General features: G+C 43.3%; 1 protein-coding gene across 1 annotated transcript; it reads right to left on the reverse strand.

The window, feature by feature from the left end:
- Positions 1–2,240: 2,240 nt before the first annotated feature.
- LOC128584874 (60S ribosomal protein L35-like) lies at positions 2,241–2,672 on the reverse strand. Its single transcript, XM_053590146.1, has one exon. The coding sequence runs from the start codon at positions 2,627–2,629 to the stop codon at positions 2,324–2,326; it is 306 nt and encodes a 101-aa protein (XP_053446121.1). The 5' UTR covers positions 2,630–2,672; the 3' UTR covers positions 2,241–2,323.
- Positions 2,673–22,798: the final 20,126 nt, after the last annotated feature.

Raw genomic sequence — 22,798 nt, forward strand, 5'->3', positions numbered from 1 at the left:
GGACGTGGAGTGGGGAGAGCCAGGCTGATCTAGAACACATTAGCACCTCTGCATCTGTCCTTTCATTGCATCAACCACAGTGACCTTCAAAGAGTGGCAGGGCTGCTCCATTTCTGCCTTCTAAGTCTCGTGTAAATTTTTCCTTCCTACAACTCTGACGTGGAAGCAAGCAGGGAAGGAGATTCTGGGAGAAGTGGTTCTAAATATTTAGGGCCAGGTGCAGAGGCTCACACCTGTTACTTCAGTGCTTTGGGAGGCTCAAGTAGGAGGAATCCTTGAATTTAAGGCTGCAGTGAGTGATGATTGAACACTGCACTCTAGTCTGGCAAAAGAGTAAGATCTTGTCTTTAGAATAAATAAATAAGGGTCAGGAGTGGTGGCTCACACTTGTAATCTCAGCGCTTTGAGAGGGGATTGCAGGAGGATCCCTTGAGGACAGGAGTTTGAGACCAGCCTGGGTAACATAGTGAAATACCATCTTTACAAAAAATTGGAAAAACAAAAAAATCAACCAGGTTGGAGGCACGTGCCTGCAGTCCTGGGGTACTGGGGAGGCTGAGATGAGAAGATCGATTGAGCCAAGAGTTTGAGGCTGCAAGGAGCTATGATCTCACCACTATACTCCAGTCTGGGAGACAAAGCAAGACACTATCTCAAAAAAAAAAAAAAAGATAATTATTTAGGTAAGTTACTAATGTACATTTCTTCTGAACTAATTTAACCAAATTGCCAAGTTCTGCCTTCTCACTCTCTTGTTCATAAACTCTTTAAGCAAGATTAATTTTTATTGTTTTCTCATACTTAAAATCTTCTTTTATGACCATCATCATCATTTCAATCACACACACACACAAAAGACACTCACATACAAATGTCAGAAACTCTGAGATGCCTTTAGGTGTGCTATGGATTGGTGTCCCTAGAAGGAGACCAGGAATGGGGATTCTTGTTCAAGTAATTCATTGCAAGGGTCCCCTCAGGAAAGAGAAGTCAGGGAAGCAGGAAAGGGCAGGGGAGGAATGTGGTCTCAGCTGGGTACTGTCTTAAGTCTGATCTCATGGGGAAGCTATGGAGCATAAATTGCTCCAGAGTTAGGCTCATCTCAGGCAACGGCACTGGCTCTTTGTGTTTCTTTTCCAGTTATATCACTGACTGAGGCTTGCTGTGGGGGAGGGAGGAGGTTGCAAGGTATTTGGCTAAGGGCAGATTTCCACACAGGCAGGTGGCTGTGTGTATGATTAGCTAATACTTAGTTGGTAAAGGGGACGGGGTAGGACCCAGCAGTTTCCACTACAAGGTGCTTTAGAGGAGAAACCTCTATATATGGAGTGTGTAGGAACTCAGTCAGTTGGAGCAGAGGTCGCTGGAGCAGAGGTGAAATCCCCTATTTCTACTTCCTTTTTTTCTGTTGGGATATCCTTCTGCTGCTCAGTGTTTGGTTACCAAGGCTACATTTGCATATCCCCATTTGCCTTATGGTCTCTGCCTCCACTTTTCTGACTTTAGATTGTCTGGGGCTCATATTTGGACGCCTACTTCTAATTCACTGCCCAGCAGTGTTTTCCGGCTCCTCCCTGCCCTGGAATCCCACCTCCCACTTTAGCACTGTCACGTGCAACACAAGCATATGTATCAGAAGACGAAGGTTTCTTCTATACAACAGCTGTTCTTTACCCTCGTTCCCCAAAACTACGATCTGCTTCTTTAGTCTTATTCTATTGTTTCTTTCATTTTCACTGTGCATTAGTTATTTATTGCTGTGTTGCAGTAGCCTCCCAAACTTAGCAGTTTAAAACAAGCTTCATCTTATAGTTTCTTTGGGCTGGAAATTTGAGAGCAGCCTGGCTGGGTGGCTGTGGCTCAGTCTGTCAGTCAACATGTTGGCGGTGGCTACAGTCATCCGAAGACTAGACTGGGCCATAAGATCTGATTCTAAGATGGCTCAGTCAGTTGCCAGAGGCCTCAGTGCCTTGCTGGCTATTGGCAGGACACTTCAGTTTCTCACCATGTAGACGTTTCTATAGGGTCTCATGACATGGCAGCTGATATTCCCAAGTGAGGTGATTGAAGAGAAAGCAATGTCAGATAGCAGAAATTATAGCCTGATAGCAGAAATTATAGATGATCACTTTTTCCAAAATTATTCATCAGAAATGAATTACTAAATCCAGCCCACACTCAGGGGAAGGGAATTGAGCTCTATTTCTTTCTTTCTTTCTTTCTTTTTTCCGTTTTGTGTTTTTATTGACACTGCAGACTCGGGCTTTGACGGCATACTTCCGCAGTGGGTATAGCCGTTCCTTGCGCTGCTGCTTCTCGGTCTTCAGGTTCTCCTGGTGCTTGTTGAGCCGGGCCGCATGGCACGTGTCTTCTTAGGCCGCAGATCCAGGGGCTTGTACTTCTTGCCCTTGCAGAACTTCCTGAGGTTTTCTTTCTGAGTCTGGTTGATGACGGTGAGGACACGCGCGATGGATTTACGGACGACTCGGATCTTCGAGAGTTTGGACGCCGCGCCGCCTGTCACTTTGGCGACACGGAGCTGGGACAACTCCACCTTGAGATCGTCCAACTGTTTCAGGAGCTCCTCCTCCTTCTTGCCGCGAAGGTCCCGAGCCTTGATCTTGGCCATTGCTGCACAAGCCTCCTCAGACGCCGCTGCCTAGACCGAGGGAAAGAGGTGAGCTCTATTTCTTACAGAGAAGAGAATCAAAGAATGTGTGGACATATGTTAGAACCACACTAGGGAGTCCCTTAGTAGCTGCTCCCTGGTCCTTATACCCACCTGATAAAGCAGGTTCTAAACCAAGAGGCTGAGATTTTACCTTCACAAATGGATGATCACATGACCACCATTCTAGGGCGTCTAGAAACTGCTGGGAAGAGAAGGACACATCATGAGGGAAGGAGGTACAGGGGAAATGACCTCTAGAATCAGATCCATTCGGATATTGGGATTCAAGTCTTCACTTTGGCATTTCTAACATAGCTTGGGCCAACCACTTGATTCAACACACAACCAAGCTTGTGTTAGGCACTGTGCTAGATACTGGGGAGAGAGTGCTGAAGACAAATCATTCTTGTGGTGTCTACAGTCTGACTAAGCAGACAGACATTGAACAAGTCATTTTAATTGTGATAAGAATTATGTGCCATGATAAAGCACATTCTTATCTAAAGAATTAGGGAAGATCTCCTTGGAGAAGAGATATTTAAGTTGAGATTTGGAGTATGATTAAGAGTTAGCCAGGTAAGAACAGACAGTCCAAAGGTTCTGAGGAATAGAGACCCTCGAACTTCCAAGGAGATGGATGCAAGTCAGAGGTATAGGAATGTTGATGGTAAGAGAGATTCTGGGTGACATATAACTGGAAAGCTGGAGTCTCAGAGGCCATATTAAAGATAGGGACCCATACTGATAGGGCCTTGGCCAACTACAGACTGTTTTAAGCAGTATTTTACTAAAATTGCTCTGGTTATATTATGGGGAATGGGTTAGAGAGGGACAAAGTGGATGTAGAAGCCCATTTGGGGAGCACTGCAGGAGTTCAAGTAAAGAGGTGACAGTGGCAGTGAAGGTAAGCGATCTTTAGGAAGGTGATGGATGGGACTTGGCCACTGGCCATGGGCTAGAGACAGAGGAATCAAGGAACACTTTCCAACAGCCAGATTTTTCAGTGATGATGGTGGGTGGTGAATGGATGGGGGTAGATTGTGCATTCTGCTTTAGACATGAGTTTCAGGGACCTATGAGATATCCAAGCACAAGTGTTGAAAAGGCCTGGAGCTTATAGAGAGGGCTGGGCTCTGAAGTTAGCTGTGAAAATCTAGACATCCACATTGCACTTGAAGTTTCTGGATGCATGAGATAGCCTAGAATTAGTGTAGCAAACCCCCAGGGCACATTGGAAGGAACCCCAACATTTAAGAGGCAGGGAGAAAGGGAGCCAGCAAAGATCCTGATAAGCAGCAGTGATTGGAAGAAGAAGAAAACCTGAAGAGTACAATGTCACTGAGCCAAGGAAATGGCATTTCCAGAGAAAGCAGTCAATGGAATTAGTTTTAATTAGGATAATTATAATCATTTTCACATAGGACTCTGGAGAGGATTAAATGAGATAACATATAATAAAACTTCCTTAATTCATAGAAGCTTGTCACTATTGGGTATTCTCTTTACCAGGGAATGGTAGTATATGGGACAAAGACTGGACAGGGAGCAGGCCAGAGTGCCCTTTCTGAAGGAGCTTCCCAGCATCTAAGACAGTGGTTCTCAACCTTCCTAGTGCCTCGGCCCTTTAATACAGTTCCTGTGTGTTGTGCCCCACAGGTTGAGAACCACTGACCTAAGACATCTAAAGCCCCTCTCAAGTAACTTCCCAGACACTAATGCACCAAAATTTGCATTCATTTATTGACTTTTATGGACTTTCATATAGAGTAGCATAATTTTTAGAAAACAGGAAAATATTAAAAATACTGTTGCTGGCTCGGTGCCTGGGGCTCAAGAGTCTAAGGCGCCAGCCACATACACCTGAGCTGGTGGGTTCAAATCCAGCCCCAGCACACCAAACAACAATGACGGCTGCAACAAAAAAATAGCTGGGCGTTGTGGCAGGCGCCTGTGGTCCCAGCTACTTGAGAGGCGGAGGCAGGAGAATCACTTGAGCCCAGGCGTTGGAAGTTGCTGTGAGCTATGATGCCACAGCTCTCTACCCAGGGTGATAGCTTGAGGCTCTGTCTCAGAAAATAAATTAATAAAAAAATATAAAAATATTGTTGCTAAAAATATTTTTAAAACCACTAACTAACTAAATAAAAACCCCAAACTCTTCCTGTTTAATATTGCCTAAAAACCTCTTCCAGGAAAGACCTACAAAATCATTTCATTCCCTAATAAAAGTTTTTAAGTGCAAATACCTAGGGCAGTTACCACTGCACTGTGAAAAAGACAGTTAAGGATAATTACACTGTGTGTGTGTGTGTGCGCGCGCGTGCGTGTGCACATACATGTGCATGGGAAGGCTCCCCAAGCCAGGAAGGAATGGGGAAGGGAGTGGAGGAGAGCGTTTGGCCACTGAGGGGAAACAGGAGAGGCTGGAGACACCCAAGGCAAATATCACTGACTTCTCAGTTTCACAATTTTGCTTCAGGTGGAATTGGTTTATCTTCATATCTGTCCAGAAAAAAAAAATACAACTTTTGTGCAAATGTACATGTTTGTCTGAGGTGGCTGGTGACAACCCTACCTCAGCAGAAACTGTGCATTCCTGTGTGCTTTGCGGAGATGTTTTCCTGTGTGGTGGGTATAAGTGACCTAATGTCTAGAATCTAAACACAGCAGATTCTCCATCCTGCCCCCTTTAGGATGCTGGTGGTTTGGGTGGACCTGTGGGCTGTAGAGCTGAGCCAGTGTGGGAATCATAGAAGCTGGACCTTCAGGAATGGTGCACCTGGGTGACTGATCCTGGGAAACCAACCTCCCTTTGCCTTCCCAGTAAGCATTCAGGTATATGCTGGGGTTGTTAGCAGTTACTTGTGTATGGTAAACAGTCCTGAGCTAGTGTCTTCACAACAGAATGGAGGGCTAAGAGAGTAATAATCCTTTCTCCCATCCCCTGAGAATAGTAAGAGGATCTTCTGAAGACTGGCAGCCTCATCAGCCCAGTGTGCTGGCGTCATAGCCAGGGCAGCAGGGTTGTTCCTGGGCTCTGAGGGCTGCTGAGTCTCCATCTGCATGTAATCAGCTGTGTCCTCTGTCAGGGCCTGTGAGGCTGTTTCTGTCAATCACTGTTTCTGCACAAGCAGGCTTTTACTGTACAAAACTGTTCCTTTTCTGGAGACCATCTATTCCCTGATAGTACATGAAACCCATGAAGCTATGTGCTACAACGGGGTTCTGGATAATTAATGACCTTTTAATTCAACTCAACTGAATTTGCTGCTACTAAGCACTCACTATGTGTGCTTGAAGTGAGGCCAGAGAGGTGGAACAGTCCTTACTCTCTAAGAGCTTGTCACAGTCAAGTTGGGAACATCAGGTTCAAAGGCAATCCCTCCCCAAGGCCACAGTTCTCTTCCACACACCTTGCGCACCCTGTACCCTCCCGTAGGCTCCTGGATTGGAGACAGAACTGCTCAAGGAGCTCTAAGGGGTTTCAGGTTTATCCTAGCTGCCAGTGCACCTTCTGCCTGGGCCTAGCTCTGGTAACCAGATGCCATCACTGTCCACTCCGTGCCTTAGCGCTGCCTGCCTCGGATGTTGCCTTGTATCTGCAGGCTGAGAGCAATGCCACTATGTACCCCCACCGCTGTGGTATGAACCCCACCCCTATGCTCTATGCATTATGTCCTGGGGTGCCAATGTCAACCTGGCCAACCCCTGATTGTCCCACACCTGCTTTGCCTACAGACTGCTTCCAACATTTGTAGCTAGGTCTAGACCCCTTTTACACAGGGTGGCCATAAAGTTGGCGTGCAATGTTAAACTGTACATGAACTTTAGGGCCACCCTGTACGTGCCTGCCCTTCTACTCCTAATTCTAGTGAATGGATTTAGTTCTAGGATTTTCCACTTAATAATCAGTCCTATTCCATTTCAGTTAATCATAGACATGCAGCTATTTCTTGAGCAATGCCACAATAAAGGGAGTTAAAAAAGAGAAAACAAATGCAAGACAATGTGCATACAAGTGCACAATTCATTTATTAGTCTGTCTTGTACTCTTGGACTATGAGAGCATAGAGGGTAGGGCCCACATGTTATTTTTTCTTATATGCCCAGAAACCGTTATCATATTGGCATGCAGTAGGTGCTTAATAAATAAAAGTGAACAAAGGAAGACCTATTGATTTTTCTTCATAAATTACATCATCTTCACATTATTTGTATATATGAATAAGTGGAGTGGGTGTGTTAAACTGAGCCCTCTCCAAAGCCAGTGATCTCAAGTATTTGACCCAGCCCATCAAGGACCGTAGACGGCAATGGTGGGAAGATTTTGCTATAGGGCAAACAAAGGATGTTTTTCTCCTTAGCCTTATTTCAGCCTGTCCTCATCATCAAATAATTGGGCATTTAATTCTTACAACTCAGGAGTTCCTGTATATTCATTTTCTGGGAAAACTCACAGAACATATTTGCAAAGGGAAAATTATTTGTGTTTTTTCCCCCCTTTTAGCCTTTTTTGGCACATGAATAAACTAACTGTTCTGACAAACTCACTATCTCTTGCTTTGCCTGCTGCCTTGCCCAATATATTTGTTTTCAGTAATTTCACTGCAGTTTTTTTTTCTTTTTTGCATAAAGGACTATGTTTCTTCACATTTAAGAGACACAATTTGTTGATCCCACTTTCAAAAGAGATGTGGTGTTTCCAGATTTAGAAAGACACTCCCAGCTGCCAAGCTCTGGCAGACCCTGCCTTGGCTTAACGAGGAATGTTTCTGTTTTCCTTAGGCAAAGAAAAAAACCATAAAGCCCCCAAATTATTTAAATCTTTCCATTTAGTTTAGAGGCCAAGAAAGTCAGTTATGTGAAAATGTGGAGGAAGGAGCTTGGGTTGAGAGCGTGGAGACCATTTCCCAGTGCCGTGCAGGGGTTTGCACCTACTGGGTAACCTCTGGGCCTCGCCGCCTTGTCAGTGTAATGAGGGGGTGGAACATATATGGTCTTTGGAGTTTGTTTTAGCTTCTTCAAGTTCTATGCTTCAATGTTTTATTCGCCTCTGTTATTACCTGATTTTTGTATGTGCCTGCCCTCTCCAAGGGAACAAGACTATGGAAGTGGCCATGAACAGCGGGAATGTATTGTGAGATGATTTTGGGGGGACTCTATTGAGATCATTGGAGATGACAAATGATTAATCCTGGGGCAGGAAGCAAGGCAGGCGTGGGCCTAAGAGACAGAGACTTTCTTTCCTCTTTGGGACCTCATCTGATTGCTCATGGAAGAGGTTTAGTTTGGGGTTTATATGTGGCTACTACGGAACCTCTACTGACTGGTCACCCAGTTTCCTAAGCAGAGAAAGAGTTTTCAGTATGTGGCTGTTCCCTGTAATGCTCATATCTGAAGCACCCAAATTTGACAAGGCTTTGGAAGGAGTGTCTCATTCTCCCAGCACTCTCAGAATCGACCAGCCAAACTAGCAGTGAGCCTCAGTTTCAAGGGTGATTCCTGCCGTGCACAAGGCCAGCACTGGGCTGCTGGCTTTGGTGGCAATGCGTGCACAGTAACCTCAACTCTTTTGGCTGTGGGCCTTGACCATTGTCATAGCATTTCTTTTGGCTAAAGAGTTTGAGAGACTCCCTGTTTTCAGCAGCTCGGTAGCAAAGCCAGGCGGTAATGGTGGTGGTGAAGAATGGTTTCTTCTGGCAGACAGAATGTATTTTCTTTGAAGTGATCTGTATAAGCCCCTGTGCACTTCTTGAATGTATTATGGGCAGGAAAGAAACCCCAGGACAGGGGAATGGATTTCCTGTGCCTTGGAATGAGGGTACAGGATTTTATTGATTTGATTATGAAAAAAGGTATCATTTTATTTTGAGCCTCAAATGGGCAAAGTAGACATTTCAATTATAATTTTTAGTTTCTCCTACAGAAAGCACTCATTCAATAAATGATTGTGGATGAATGAATGAAGAAAACTAATGCCAAATAGAAACTGTGGATAAGGGCATCCTGTTGGTCATTCGCTGTTTGTCTTGATTCACTCTCTGAAGTGGGGCTAGTATTGAATATCAGGCAGGGTTTCCAAAAGGTGGATAAGGACCGGGCCATTTCTTCACTTGGAAGTTTTTATTTCGTTCCTTAATTTCTGGGTAGATGCCAACCAATCTGAAATCTCCCTTTTTTCTTTCCATTTTCTACCTTTTCCATACTCTTTCTCCTGTCTATAGCCTTACTTTTCCAAGTTTAAAAACAACAGTCAAGAGGAGAGTTAGGCTTGAAGGAGACTAATCCATTTCTAGACTCAACCTGGGAAGATTCCTTTGAGTATCCCACGTGCAAACACAGAGATATTGAGATATCTCTGAGATATCAGGCAGGTAACAAACTCCAAAACACCCAAATCTCAGCCTAAGAAAGCGTTCTGGGTGCCGAGTCATTTCAAGTCCCCTGGGTCTCTGGGGAGCCATGCAAAAGGAGTTCCAAGTTCAGGCTTTTTCTTCAGGATTATTGTTGCTGTGTAACAACCAGCTACGAAATTTAGTTGCTTGAAACAACAGTTACTTTGCTACATTTCATTATTTTGAGGGATAGGAATTTAGGAGTTTTTAGTCAGTCTGTTGCACCTGGTGATGCCAGAGAGGGTTCGGTGGAATTCAGCCTCAGCTGGTCTGGTCTGGAGGGTCGCACGTGGCTTTTCTCACATTCCTGGAACCTTAAGGGGAGTGGCTCTGGCTGAAGACTGGCTTGTCTGGCCCCTCTTTCTCTCCATGTCATGGCAGAGCCTTGCCATGTGGTCTCTCCAGCAGGGCAGTCTGCCTCTTCATGCAGCTACTCAGGGCTCTAAAAGAGCAGAAGCTGTCTGTCCTCTTACAGGCTGGTCTCAGAGCTAGCTTAGCTTCCCTTCCACAGTGTTCTTCCAGGCCAGTTCAAAATCAAGGCGAGGGGAAGTGCAGTCCACCTCTCTCCTCTTTAACCCACTACAGAGCCTGAGAGGTATATACAACGGGAATTGCCCTCTGCCAGAAATCAGGAGAGTGAGGGGCCTATTATTCTATGTGCCAAGACATACCTGCCACGGAACCATCTGGGTCCACTAAATCCAAACATTGACTCCCCCGGTGGAATGGAGCATACATCCTATGCTAATATGTGCAGAAGTTCTGGTACTAATAGCTGAAGTTAAAAAGTATTTTAAAAGTGCAACCCCTGGTATCAGGCTGCTGGACAACTTGCATTTTGAACTTTGCCCTGTGTTTCCTCTTGTTGGCAGTGACCACAGACAGAATGTTGGATCCTTAGCCCTAAGTGACACCTCAACTCCTTTCCATTTTTTACTACTAAATTCAGCCCAACTTTTTTTTTATTATTATTGGGGATTCATTGAGGGTACAAAGAATTGTACCCTGATTACACTGATTGCATTTGTTAGGTAAATTGCCTCTTGTAATTGTGTCGCACCCTCAAGAGGTGTGTCACACACTGTGATCCCCCAACCCCTCCCTCCTTCCCTCTCCTCACTTTCCTGTTCCCCCAACTCCACCATATACCAGGTCATCAATTGTCCTCATATCAGATTGAGTACATGGGATTCTTGCTTCTCCGTTTTTGTGTTGCTTTACTAAGAAGAATGCATTCCACCTCCAGCCAGATAGCCCAACCTTTCAAAAACACTGACTCAAGAACTCCTATACATTACCTCCAATATCTCATTAACTATAAGTTCCATATGCAAGCCCTGCTAGCAGGCGAGGGGACAGCAGCTCAGAAAGGTTAAGGAACCAGCCTGAGGTTACATAGAAAGTGACATATTTCTGATTCTGAACCAAGCCCTGCTTGGTGCCCAATCCTCTTTCCCCTACCCATAAGACATCTTTGGAAAATCAGAGAGCCTAAAGAAACACCTTGAGTGTGCTGCCCGAGGAAGCTCAGGCCGATGCACTGGAGAGAGAAGTCAGCAAGAAGATTTGCAGCTTGGTACTGTGAGCCCAGACGGCCACCTCCACTGAGGCTCCTGCAGCCCACAGACCTGTTCTTACTGCTGCCGTGCCCCTCTCTGAGAAATCGTGATATGCACAAAAGCATAAAAGTGCACAGTGATTTGTGCTTTTCTTTTTATAAAAGGTCTCTCTGTAAAATTTCTTAGAACAGATAGCTTTACTAGAGTACCTAGGAATGATTAGAGCTGCAAAAAACTGTGAAAAAGAATTGCCTTGCTATTATTCCCCCTCACATAGTCTGTGTTCTCAGAAAAGCCTGTGTGAAGAAAACTGAGGAGGGAGCTGGCAAAGCTGGGGGGTCACCAGACTCAGGGCAATCAGACCCTGGGTAAGGGGGATGGTGAAGGGAGGTTGGATGGAGTGTCCTAGACTGCTCCACAGTCTAGGGAAGGTTTGGCAAGGCCATTGGGAGTCCGCAAGCCAAACTGGTCATCAGACGAAACCACATCTTCCAGGAATGGGCCTGCCTCAGAATCTCTGTCCCACTCAGGCTAGGAGCGGCCTGTGGGAAGTATGGCCTCCATGCTGGGGTGATGATGGATTTCAGGGCATGGCAATTGGCCCCAGGACAATTGAGCTCCCCATAATTGGAGGCCCATGCTGCATAGTCTCATGGCTGCCACACCAATGCCATACTGGGTGTATATAGGATAGCACAGGTTTCTGTACACAGTAGGTGATTAGTAATTAGTTATTGAATTTGTTGAGTTTATTGCAATAGAATGTGCCCAAATACATCTTTAGGAAAAAAAGTTATACAGTTCTTCTCAGAATCTCTAACAAGAACTTCAAACTCAGCCATGCCCCAAACTGAATCCCTTATCTTCTCCCTAAACGTACTTCACAAGTGCTATGTCAGTGTCTAACATCCATGTTCCAGTCCCTAAGCCAAAAAACCTCAACATCCACCTGGAGTGCTACCCAGGCTACTTTGGAAACACCTCTCTGATCTGTCCATCCCCAAAGCCATCATTTTCTTTCATCTGGACTTTCATCTGGATTTTCATAAGTGGTCTCCTTATGGAACATTGTGCCTAGAGTCAAAGTTGGGACTAGGATGCATGGAGTGAGCTGCCACGGGCAAAAAATTGAAGGAGGCAATATTTTCAGGATTGTGCAAGTTCTAAAAGTGAAGGCTTCCATTTATTTTGCTGCTTAAAAGCCTCACCTCACTTATGGAGTCTGGGTCTCTCCCCAGAGTCCAACTGTGATAATGACTTTCCTTTACTAGAAATTCATCTAGCAATCTCCTTTTCATTGGATCCCGATCCTAGCTGTGCACTGGGATTGCCTGTAGAGCTTGGTGAAAATGCAGACTCCTGGGCCCCACAGGCTTGAACTGATTGGCAGTGACTAGGGTTCAAGAATCTGCACTAGCTCATAGGACTAAGTCCAGCCTCTAGAATGACACTCTGGGTTCTCCCAGTCTGGCACCTGCCTGTACTTCTGTGCACCTTCGTGTCTTTGTGACTTTTCTTGAGCTGTTCCCTTTGCCCAAAATGCTTTTCTTGTCCCTGCTCAGACTGGGAGGCAAAATTCTATTCAAGACCCACGTCAAATGCCACCTCCCCTCTGAAAGCTTTTTGAATCATTTCCACCCTTTGGTAGAATCCTTTCTCTATTTTATCTGTAACATCGGCAGCACCTGTCTGGCTGTGGCACATTAATCTGTGAGGGTCCCCCTCCCTACCTAGCTTCTGGGGGTCAGGAACAGCTTATTTATGTCGGATCTGCAGCACTTTCCACATTGCTCAGAAAGCAATGAGGCAGGGCATCGTGGCTTGCACCTGTCTTCCTAGCTCTTTGGGAGGCCAAGGTAGGAGGATTACTTGTGGCCAGTAGTTTGAGACTAGCACAGACAACATAGCAAGACCTGTATCTGAAAAAAAAAAGAAAAAGAAAAAGAAAAGAAAGCCAGATGTGGTGGCTCATGCCTATAGACCTGGCTACTTAGAGGCTGAGGAGGGAAGACTGCTTGAGCAAAGGTGTTAAAGCTGCCGTGAGCTATGATCGGGCTACTGTGCTACAGCCTGGGTGACAGAGTGAGACCCTGTCTCAGAAAAGCGAAAACAAAAACAGTGAACATCTATTAGTTGTATGTCGAATTGAATGGAAATAAGTACTAACTAGTTAAATTCAACTTTCACAGCGCCTAACACAGTGTCTTGGGCACAAAGTCTTTAAAAATATTTGTTGAGTGATTAAATGAACAAAGGAGTGAACATGGGCCAGAGTTTGTCATCACCACTTAGCCACTTCCAGAGAGTTTGTATGTGTTTTGGTGCTCCTGACATTTGACAGCTCAAATGTCAGTGTGCATAAATAAGAATCATGTGGGATATCATTAAATATGCAGACTCCTGGCCACACTCCCAGAGATGCTGATTCAGTAGGTCTGAGTGGGGCCTAGAAATTTGCATTTCTAACAAGCATCTTGAGTAATTCTGAGACAGGTGGTCCACAGACCACATTCTGAGAAGCACTGCAGGAGGCATTTGGTGTGCCCTATTCTGTAAGCCCAGCTTCTGTGGCAGTTCCCACAGGGCCGTTGCCTTCATCACCATCATTCTGTGTCCAGCCACACGTTCACAGGTGTAAATCAGGGTGGGTCTGGGGGAAGGGGGGTGGATGAGCCTACAACCTCAGGTCCTCGTCTGAACTCTGCCACCAACCACCCTCCAGACTTAACAAAGGCCACTTACTGAGCACCTATAGATGAGTCTGGGCTCTCCAGAGAAACAAAACCAAAGAGAAAAGGATTTACTACTAGCAATTGGCTCTCAAGTTCATGGAGAGCAGTCCACCATCTGTCATCAGCAAACTGAAGACCCAGGAGTGATGACGGTAAAACTGTAGTTTGATTCTGCAGGCCTGAGAATAGGGAAAGCTGGTGGTGTAAGTTCTGAGTCCAAAGTAAGAGGAGACTTCCGTTTCAGCTTGAAGACAGGCAGAAAAAGAGAATTTTTTTTCCCCCTATTCAGGACGTGGGTGGATTGGATGACACCCACCCATGTTGGGGAGGGCAACATGCTTTACTCATTCTACCAATTCAAATATTAATGCCACGCGGAAACACCCAGAACAATATTTAACCAAAAGGCTGAGCACTCCCTGGCCCAGTTGAGTTGACCTGTAAAATTAACAATCACAATCTGCTATGGGTGCATAGCATCCTCTGAAGAACCTTTAGAGTCTTCTAAAGGGCCCCAGAGTCTTCTGGTGTGATGCTTCTTGCAGTTACAATTGCTTCCATTGAATGAGATGCCGACCAAATAAAAACCAATTCATTTTAACCTTCCCTTGAGGACCAGGAACAGAAACATTCTATCAGAACAATAGGGAACTAGAACATCATGACTGAGAATGAGAAGACCTTTCTTACCTCTGAAAGGTCTCTTGAGAGAGTTAAGGATTGGTCCTCATCCTCTCTTCTGTCCGGAGTGTTTTTCTAGGTTCTGGATGGTGATGGGAGAAGGAGCCCATTGGGCCAGAAAGAGGCACTTCTGGGTATATGGAACCCAGAAACAGAATTTTCTGTGTTCTGGAAAGACTTCACCTGGAAACTGAGGCGTGGGCAGCACTGGTGGGAGAAGGGAGGATGCAGCTGGGAACCCGCACTCCTCCCCCTTCTAAGCTCCCCTGTAGCCATCTAACTGCACAGCTAACTCAGACCCTCTTCTGAGGTCTAGGGGGGAAGAAGGGAAGTCAATACAAACATGGATAAGCCTCCAGTAAGGACAAGATGTCAGCTGACTTCTGAAAGACACTGTGGGTCACTCCAGCCTGGCAATTTGCACCTAAGTCTAATCCCAGAGCCTGCGCCTTCCTTTCTAAGCTGGCAGCCACGACCCTCACCCCAGTGTTTTGATGCCTGGCTGAACTTCTCACTGAGCTGTCTGGGCCTTTCTGGACTTCTCCTCTTTCTCAGCTCAGTTTCAGTCTCTCTCCTGCCCGAGGTGCTTCAGGTTCCACAGAGGCACTGGGCGCATACTCCATTGAGCCTTTGGCACACAAGTGTCCTGGAACGGCCACCCCCAGAGAAGGCTTTTGATTCTTTCTTCAAGGGCCACCATGTTTAGAAAGATTTAATCTACTGATCACATTTATTTAGTAGGTATTTAATTACTACCTACTTAGTCATGGTAAATAAATCAATTACACATTTTTTTTCATTTTTATTACTCAAAGCTTCTTAGGAAGTCCATCTTGCTCGCTTGACTATCAGTGTAGAGTTCATGGTGCCAAAATTGCTTCTCAACTCTTGGTCTCTTTCTCTCCATGCTCAGTGGTAGGAAAGCTTTCTAATTAAGCTGTGCTGTCATTTGATATCATATCCAAAACAGCTGTTTCTATATTCTATAACAAATGAGAAAGAATGGATGATTTTCAAAGAATTTCTTATCAAAATTGACTCATATTTTTTAAAACCAAATCAGGGAAAAATTGACTATGTTGCCATAAACTATCCAGGCCAGGGTGGTTTAACAGGTTACTCATTTTAAATCTTTAAGGGATAGAGAGGATTCTGTTGCTATTTAACTTACCCAGGGTGTAAAGGGAAAATCCTCCTACCAATATTATGAAGTCAATATGTCACTAGCACCAAACCTTAGAGACATGAGGCAGTGGCTCATGCCCATAATCCTAGCACTCTGGGTGGCTGAGATGAAAGGATTGCTTGAGTGCAGACATTGGAGACCCGTGAGACCTGTCTGTACAAAAAATAGAAAAAAGTTAGTGGGGTGTTGTGGTGGGCACCTGTAGTCCCAGCTAGTAAGGAGGCTGGGGCAGGAGGACCTCTTAATCCCAGGAGTTGGAGGTCGTGGTGAGCTATGATGATACCACTGTACTCTAGACTGTGACAGAGTGACTCTGTCTCTAAATAAATAAATAAAATTAAAAAAATTTAAAAACCTCATAGAGATTGCATGTATGTACCACATACTGTATGCAATCATCATTCCCCCCCACACACATGCACACACATTGCACAAATACAATCACCCACATCATCACACAAAGCACACACATCATGCGTATCATCCTCTACACAAAGTGCCTCTCACACGCACCACCCCCACACTATGCACATACTATACCGCACAGACCCACACTAGGTCCGTACCACCACACAAACTGCACAAAGGCAAACATCCCACACACCTCACACTCATTCTCATCACACACACATCCCTCAGGGTAACTTTGCTTTTAAATATAATAAATATCTGATTCAAGATATTAGCAAATAGAATCCAATTTGTCCTTTTAAAAATATATGACAAAGTAGGACTCATTTCAGGGTAATTCAGTCTATTAGTGTAATTCATCTTATTAATGGACAAAAGAGAAAAGCCGTGAATACTGTGAGAGATATGAAAAGGAAAGTATGTGTAATACATTTGAACATTCCTCCATAGCAAATATATAATAAGAGCTGACATTTAACTTTGTTGCTACTCATGCTGGGCACTGTCTGACACGCTTGTATGTGCTTTCTCATTTCGTCCTCACCATCCCCCAGTGAGGAAGGGTCTATCTGTCGCCCTCATTTTATAAATGAGGACACTAATAAATGATCACTAATAAATGATCAAGATTCTTAAGCCTGCCTCGGGTCACATATCTAGGAAGTGGGTCTCATATAACTAGTAAGTGCCATGTTGTGTCAAAATAGGAACGTAAGAATAGTTCCAGAATATATTAGTCATATGTGTCCTAAATCACAACTAACAGGAAAACAGTGGAACCATTTCCACTGTTCTCAGGAATCAGACACGCATGTCCACTACTAGTGTTATTATCTAACAGTTTTCTGGAAAAGCTAGGTAATGAAATTAGATAAGAAAACCAATTAAAGTATAAATATTGTAAGGGGGAAATTATAGTTACTGCAGATAATATGACAATACATTTAAACCCCCCAAAAGAAACAACTACAAAATAAGTAGAAATAATATGAGAATTTACAGGAAGTAGCCAGTTACATATTTAATATCCAAAAAACCCATGGCTTCACTGATTACAAACATTAATCAGGTAGAAAATTTGCTGGAAGAACAGCTCTTCTTCAAATTAGTAATGAAAAAATAAAATAGTTAAGAATAAATTGACAAAACAGTATAGAACCTGTACTACATGAAGAAAAAGGTATAATATTGAGAAAGGAGATTTGAATTCATAGAGAGACAATTCCATTTTTAGTAGAAAAAAAGTACTAGTTCTCGCTTCATTATAAATTTAATGCCATTTCATCAAATTATTAGCAGAAGTTTTGTAAGAACTTGACAAAATTTAGACCTAATCTAGAAGAATAAACTTGTGAAAATATTCAGGGAAAGTACGAAAAGTTGGGGCGGGAGACAAGCCCCGCCAGATTCTGGGCTGTAGTACAAAGTTAGAATAACTGTAACACTGTGGTTCCAGCTCTGCAGGAGATGGACAGGACAGTAAAACAGAATAGGATGGCCTAGAAATGGCCAATAACATATAGGAATTTACACCTAATTTATGATGTATCATTTCCAGCCAATGGGGAAAATACATCAACAAGTAGTCTGTGACAACTGATAGCTCTTGGGAAAAACAAGAATACTGGATCATCACCTTACTCCTTATACTAAAATGAATGTCAAAGGGATCAAAAAATTAATGTACCAATGATGCCATAATTGTATTAGAAGAAAATATGGGCATGTATTTTTATAATCTTGAGGTAGATAGGACTTTTTGAAGCATGAACTTTCCTAAGTTATGAAAAGAGAAGGGTAACTACGTAAAATAATAAGCTTCTCGGGCCGCGCCTGTGGCTCAAAGGAGTAGGGTGCTGGCCCCATATGCCAGAGGTGGCGAGTTCAAACCTGGCCCCAGCCAAAAAAATAATAATAATAATAATAAGCTTCTATGTAGCAAAAACAGAAGTAAATGACAAATTGTGGGGGAGTGGGAAGTGCAATATGCATGTAATAAGCAAAGTTTATGGATTCCTTTAGTGAATAAAAAGCACTTATAAATCAATAAAAAAAGATGGACAGTGCAATAGAAAAATGGGCAAAGGACATTAGAGGCAAATTATAGAAAAAATCAGTAAAACAAGTGAAATTTTGCTTTATTTCACTAACAATTAAAGAAATGCGGGCTGGGCGTGGTGGCTCATGCCTCTAATCCTAGTGCTCTGGGAGGTGAGGCAGGTGGATAACCTGAGGTCAGGAGTTCCAGACCACCCTGAGCAAGAGCAAGACCCCCTTCTCTACTAAAAATGAAAAACTAGTCAAGCATTGTGGCAGATGCCTGTAGTCCCAGCTACTCAGGAGACTGAGGCAAGAGGATTGCTCAAGCCCAAGAATTTGAGGTTGCTGTGAACTAGGATGACACCACAGCACTCCACACAGGGCGACAGAGTGAGACTGCCTCAAAAAAAAAAAAAAAAAGGCAAAATAAAAGAATGGTTATAAAGTTTTAACTATAAGATCAAAAAAAATTTAAAAATTGATAATATGTAGTGTGGATGAGGAGAGAAACTGTACTCTCATAAATTGTTGATAAGAATGTAAATTGGCATAATATTTTTGGAAAAAATTTGGTAGCATCTACAGAAATGTTTAAAGCCCTCACCCTTTGAAGGAAGTTATGGGTTAAATTGTGTCCCTTCCCTCCTCCCTTCTACCTCCCTCCCCCAATATTTATGTACTGAAGTCCTAACTCCTAGATTTCAGAGTGTGACTTTATTGGGAAATAAGGTCATTCTAGATATAATCAGTTAAGATAGGATCATACTGGAATGAGGTGGGCTGCTAATCCAAAGTGACTGCTGTCCTCGTAAGAAGATGGTCACGTGAAGACAGAGACACACGGGGAGGACAAGGACTGAAGGAAATAACGGCAGTTACACAACTGCAAGGCAAGGGATATGGCAGATTGCCAGCAAACCCCTAGAAGCCGGGAGGGGCAGGCAGGGATCCATCTATAGGTTACAGAGGGAGCACGGTACTGCTGACAATTTGATCTTGGGCTACTAGTCTTCAGAACTATGAGAGAATACACTTCCAGGGTTTTAAGCCAACTGGTTTGTGTTACTTTATAACAGCAGCTCAAGAAAACTAATACAAAGGTCAAATTCCACATCTAAGAATGTATTCTACCCAAATACGCACCCAGTTATACGTATTCAATGATGTTCATTTCATTGTTTATTTTAGTGTTGAAAAACTGGAATACTATCCAAACATCCATCAGTAGAGAAGTATTTAAGTAATTATTGTACGTCTTTAATGGAAGGTGTGGTTAAAAGCAGCAAAGTAACTAAAAATGGGCTTATTCATGGGGTAGTCAAGATACATTAGTAGATTGAAAAATCAGGTTGTATGGCATATTTCACCTTACACTCTGTGTTAGTCCATTTTATATTAGTCCATGCTATAACAGAATACCACAGAATAGGTAACAACAGAAATTTATATGGTGCATGGTTCTGGAGGCTGGAAAGCCCAAGATTGGGGGGTTGGGCTGTGTTTTGGGCCCAAACCAGAAAACAGCCAGTATGTGGATTGAAAGTACAAGCTTGCAAGAGGTGAGAGCTCAGCAGAGGTGCAGAAGAGCGAGTGACAGCAACCTCTGTAATGGCTATTTATTGAGAGGATAACAGGTGTGGGGAGTGCCCAGTGATCACGTACAAGGGCTACGTGCTTAAGGATTGCCAAGTGCTCTTTCCCCACAGGCTCGACTCCTACACTGAAGTATCAGAAATGTTCAAGGTCCAACACCTGCTCACTAATGAGCAACCGATCTCATCTCATTCCCAGAGCGCTGAGCTACCCGAGGGCTTGTCCCCGGGCTGTGAAGCATCTCTGGGCTTCTACACTGAGGTGCCATATCTGGTTGGGATCTTGCTGCATCATAATATGGCAGAAGGCATCACATGTTGAGAGTGTGCATGAGCAAGAGATTGAACTCACAGCCTTAAGACCTTTTTAAATCCATTTATGATGGTGGAGCCTTCATAACCTAAACAGCTCCATTAGGTCCTGCCTCTCAACACTGTTGCACAGGGGAATAAGCCTCCAACACAAGGATTTTAGGTGGACACATTCAAACCGCAGCACCCTCCTTCTTAGTTTTTGAATCAGCTTCTTTGTAGCAGTTGAATAATCTCGTACCTTTCTGGAATTTATCTTTCTGACAATTTCCCTGCACATAAAGATGGAAAGAGAAAGGGAATTCAGCAGGACACATAAAAGTCCTATTTGCTGTCTCTTAGTTATCCCTTCAGAGCCGTTTACTTTCACTTTACACTCAGTATGATCTTCTGTTATTCTAATTTCCATGAATGTAGCAGCTTTCAAGAGAGAAATGAATTTGCTAGTGGTAGGTACATTGACAACAGAGAGGGAGGTTTTCAGAAAAATTATAAAAACCTACTCTCTGCTCTCTCTTTCTCATCTCTTCCCTTTCTCTAAAATAAAATAAATAAACTTATATTTTTACATTCTAAAGAAAAAATAAAAATTATAAAAACCATTGCAAGGACTTACACATATATAAATCTTGGTCACTTAATATGTAAACCATCATACTTGTCTCAGAAACTCCTGAGATCACTTTTCTATGAAAAGTCAATGTAATAAATGATCATGTTTATAATTCAGTAAAGAAAATTTTGAAGTCCATTTTTAATAACCTAGGGAAGACTATGATACATTTGATTTAGATTTCTATTCCAAATGGTTAAAATTAAAAGTTTGGGGCTTAAAGAAGAAAAAAAAAGAAAGCTTAGTTATATAGGAAATTTGTACTGCGAAAGACTCATTATTTAAGCGTTCTGGATAATCAAGATTTCTCTCTCTCTTTTCTTACTAGAGCATTTAATCAAGGCCACCCACAGTCTAGAGGTTTTAGAAGTCCCCAGTTGAGTCAGTTACTTGCCAGCAGAGTAAACAGGGTGGAGATGAGTCTGGGAGATGGGTGCTGTGTGCAGCTCTTCCTGCAGCCCCTCCCCTGAGATAGGATTAACAGTGAGGGGGGCACCCAGGGAGGGGCCTCTGCAGGGGAATTCTCCACCCCTCTCTCAGACTTCCTTTCCCTAGCTAAGCCCAGAAATGGTTGGTTAGGCTGTAAAATAAATAATGCTTATTAAGTCTAATTACCATGCAGTACAAAAACAATTATGCAAATCATTAGGAGTCAGATCAACTTCGCTGTTGTTTTTTAACTTCAGAAATAGCTCTGCAGTTCAAGTATGCTCAGCTTTCCGAATGAATTCATTTTTTTCTAGCAAGCCAGGCTGCTTTAACCACCTCCCTTAGGGAGGAAAAGGAGGGAGGAAAGGAGGAGGGAAGGAGAGAGATATACCCCCTCTACACACACACACACACACACACACACACACACACACACACACACACACACACACACAGAATTGTCTATAAAAACATATTTTAAAAATCAGAATAAATCTGCACAAAATAGGGCTATGGCAGCATGGTTGCAATTATTGTACTAAGGCAATGGTGTATTTGCTACATTCCTCATTCTCTCCTTGTTCTAGAAGGAAAGCTCAGATTTGTCGGGCTGAACTTCAGTGTGTGGTTCACTTTTTACTTCTCTCTCTCTGTCTTTCTCTACCCCTCCAACCCTCCCTTTCCTTTTTTTGAAAAGCTGGTAACCAACATTAAAGACTTTGTGGTTGGTATCCTTATAACTAAAATATAGCTTCGTTTCTGCTCATGGAAATATGTAGTCAATTAGCCATAATGTGGTCCAGACTCCCTTTGATAGTCTAAAATAAAAACATTCCAAGTTATTTACTTGAGAAGAGTTGTTTCTAAGCACACCCAGTAGCTGCTGTTTTTAATAATACTGCTTTTAATGGGTGTGGGGCATTCTGAGTGAAGAGGGTAGGGAATGCATGGCTTAAGGTTCTGAACTATTATCAGTGGATTTTTGGAGTAATAACTATGAGGGCTTATATTTGGATACAATTATTACTGAAGTTCCTACACAGATACTTAACAATTTTTGTACAATTTTCTCTTTTCAGGCAAGGTGAAGGACTAGGTAGTAAAAAGAAAAGAAGCAGATGGGGAGACCCTTTATTAGGATCCCTTTCCCTGCAAATCCTCCCTACAGGAGCAAGAAGGGAGCTCCCTTTAAATCACTGTCTGAATAGTTCCCAAATGCTTGTTCTAGGATATGGCAGGACTGAATGCCCAAGAATCTTTTGAGAAGTGTTAATTACAGAATCCCTGGCCCTACCCTGATTTGAAGTGGGCAAGGTGGGGTACAGTAAGGGTATGGGTCATAACCAATGACCTGGAAAGCAGAGTTATTTGGGCTTTCTGACAATTCCCTGCTGTGTGACTTCAGGCATACCTATTAACTTCTCTGAGTTTCATGGCTATCATTTATAAAGTGATGATGGTATCAGTAAGTTCACCTGAAAGGGTTGTCATGAGAATCAAATGAGGTCAGGTATGCACATATTAATCTGTCAAGTGTTCTCCAATTTTGGCTAAGCTTAGGTTTTTTTTTTTTGGAGACAGAGTCTCACTTTGCCACCCTGGGTAGAGTGCTGTCACCCTCACAGCAACCTCCAACTCTTGGGCTTAAGCAATTCTCTTGCCTCAGCCTCCCTAGTAGCTGGGACTACAGGCACCTTCCACAACACCCAGCTATTTGTTGTTGTTATTGTTGTTACAGTTGTCATTGCTGTTTTAGCTGGCTGGGGACAGGTTCGAACCTGCCACCTTCAGTATATGGGGCCAGCGCCCTACCCCCTGAGCCCCAGGTGCCACCCAAGCTTAGGCATTTAATTCCTAGTAATATTTGTGCTAAGTGGTATGGGAGATAAAAAGAACCAGAATCTAGTTTGGGAGAAGTTTTCTATTGAACTTGAGAGACAAGGTATAAATGAAATAAAAACCACATGAAACAGCTCTTTTAGCCAAGTGCTAGGGTAGATTATGTGGGTGATTGAGAAGTATAGCATACAACATGGATATTACCCTGAAAGAGCTCCCAGTTTTGGTGGCGAGAAGAGGTTACTCTATAACAATAAATAATAGAAAGACAATATAATCAAGGTAACTGCTAAAGTTTACAGTACCCCTTTAAAAGGTTAGAAAGGGAAGCTCTGAAG

This window comes from Nycticebus coucang, chromosome 4 (assembly GCF_027406575.1).
Source record: "Nycticebus coucang isolate mNycCou1 chromosome 4, mNycCou1.pri, whole genome shotgun sequence".
NCBI lineage: Eukaryota > Metazoa > Chordata > Mammalia > Primates > Lorisidae > Nycticebus > Nycticebus coucang.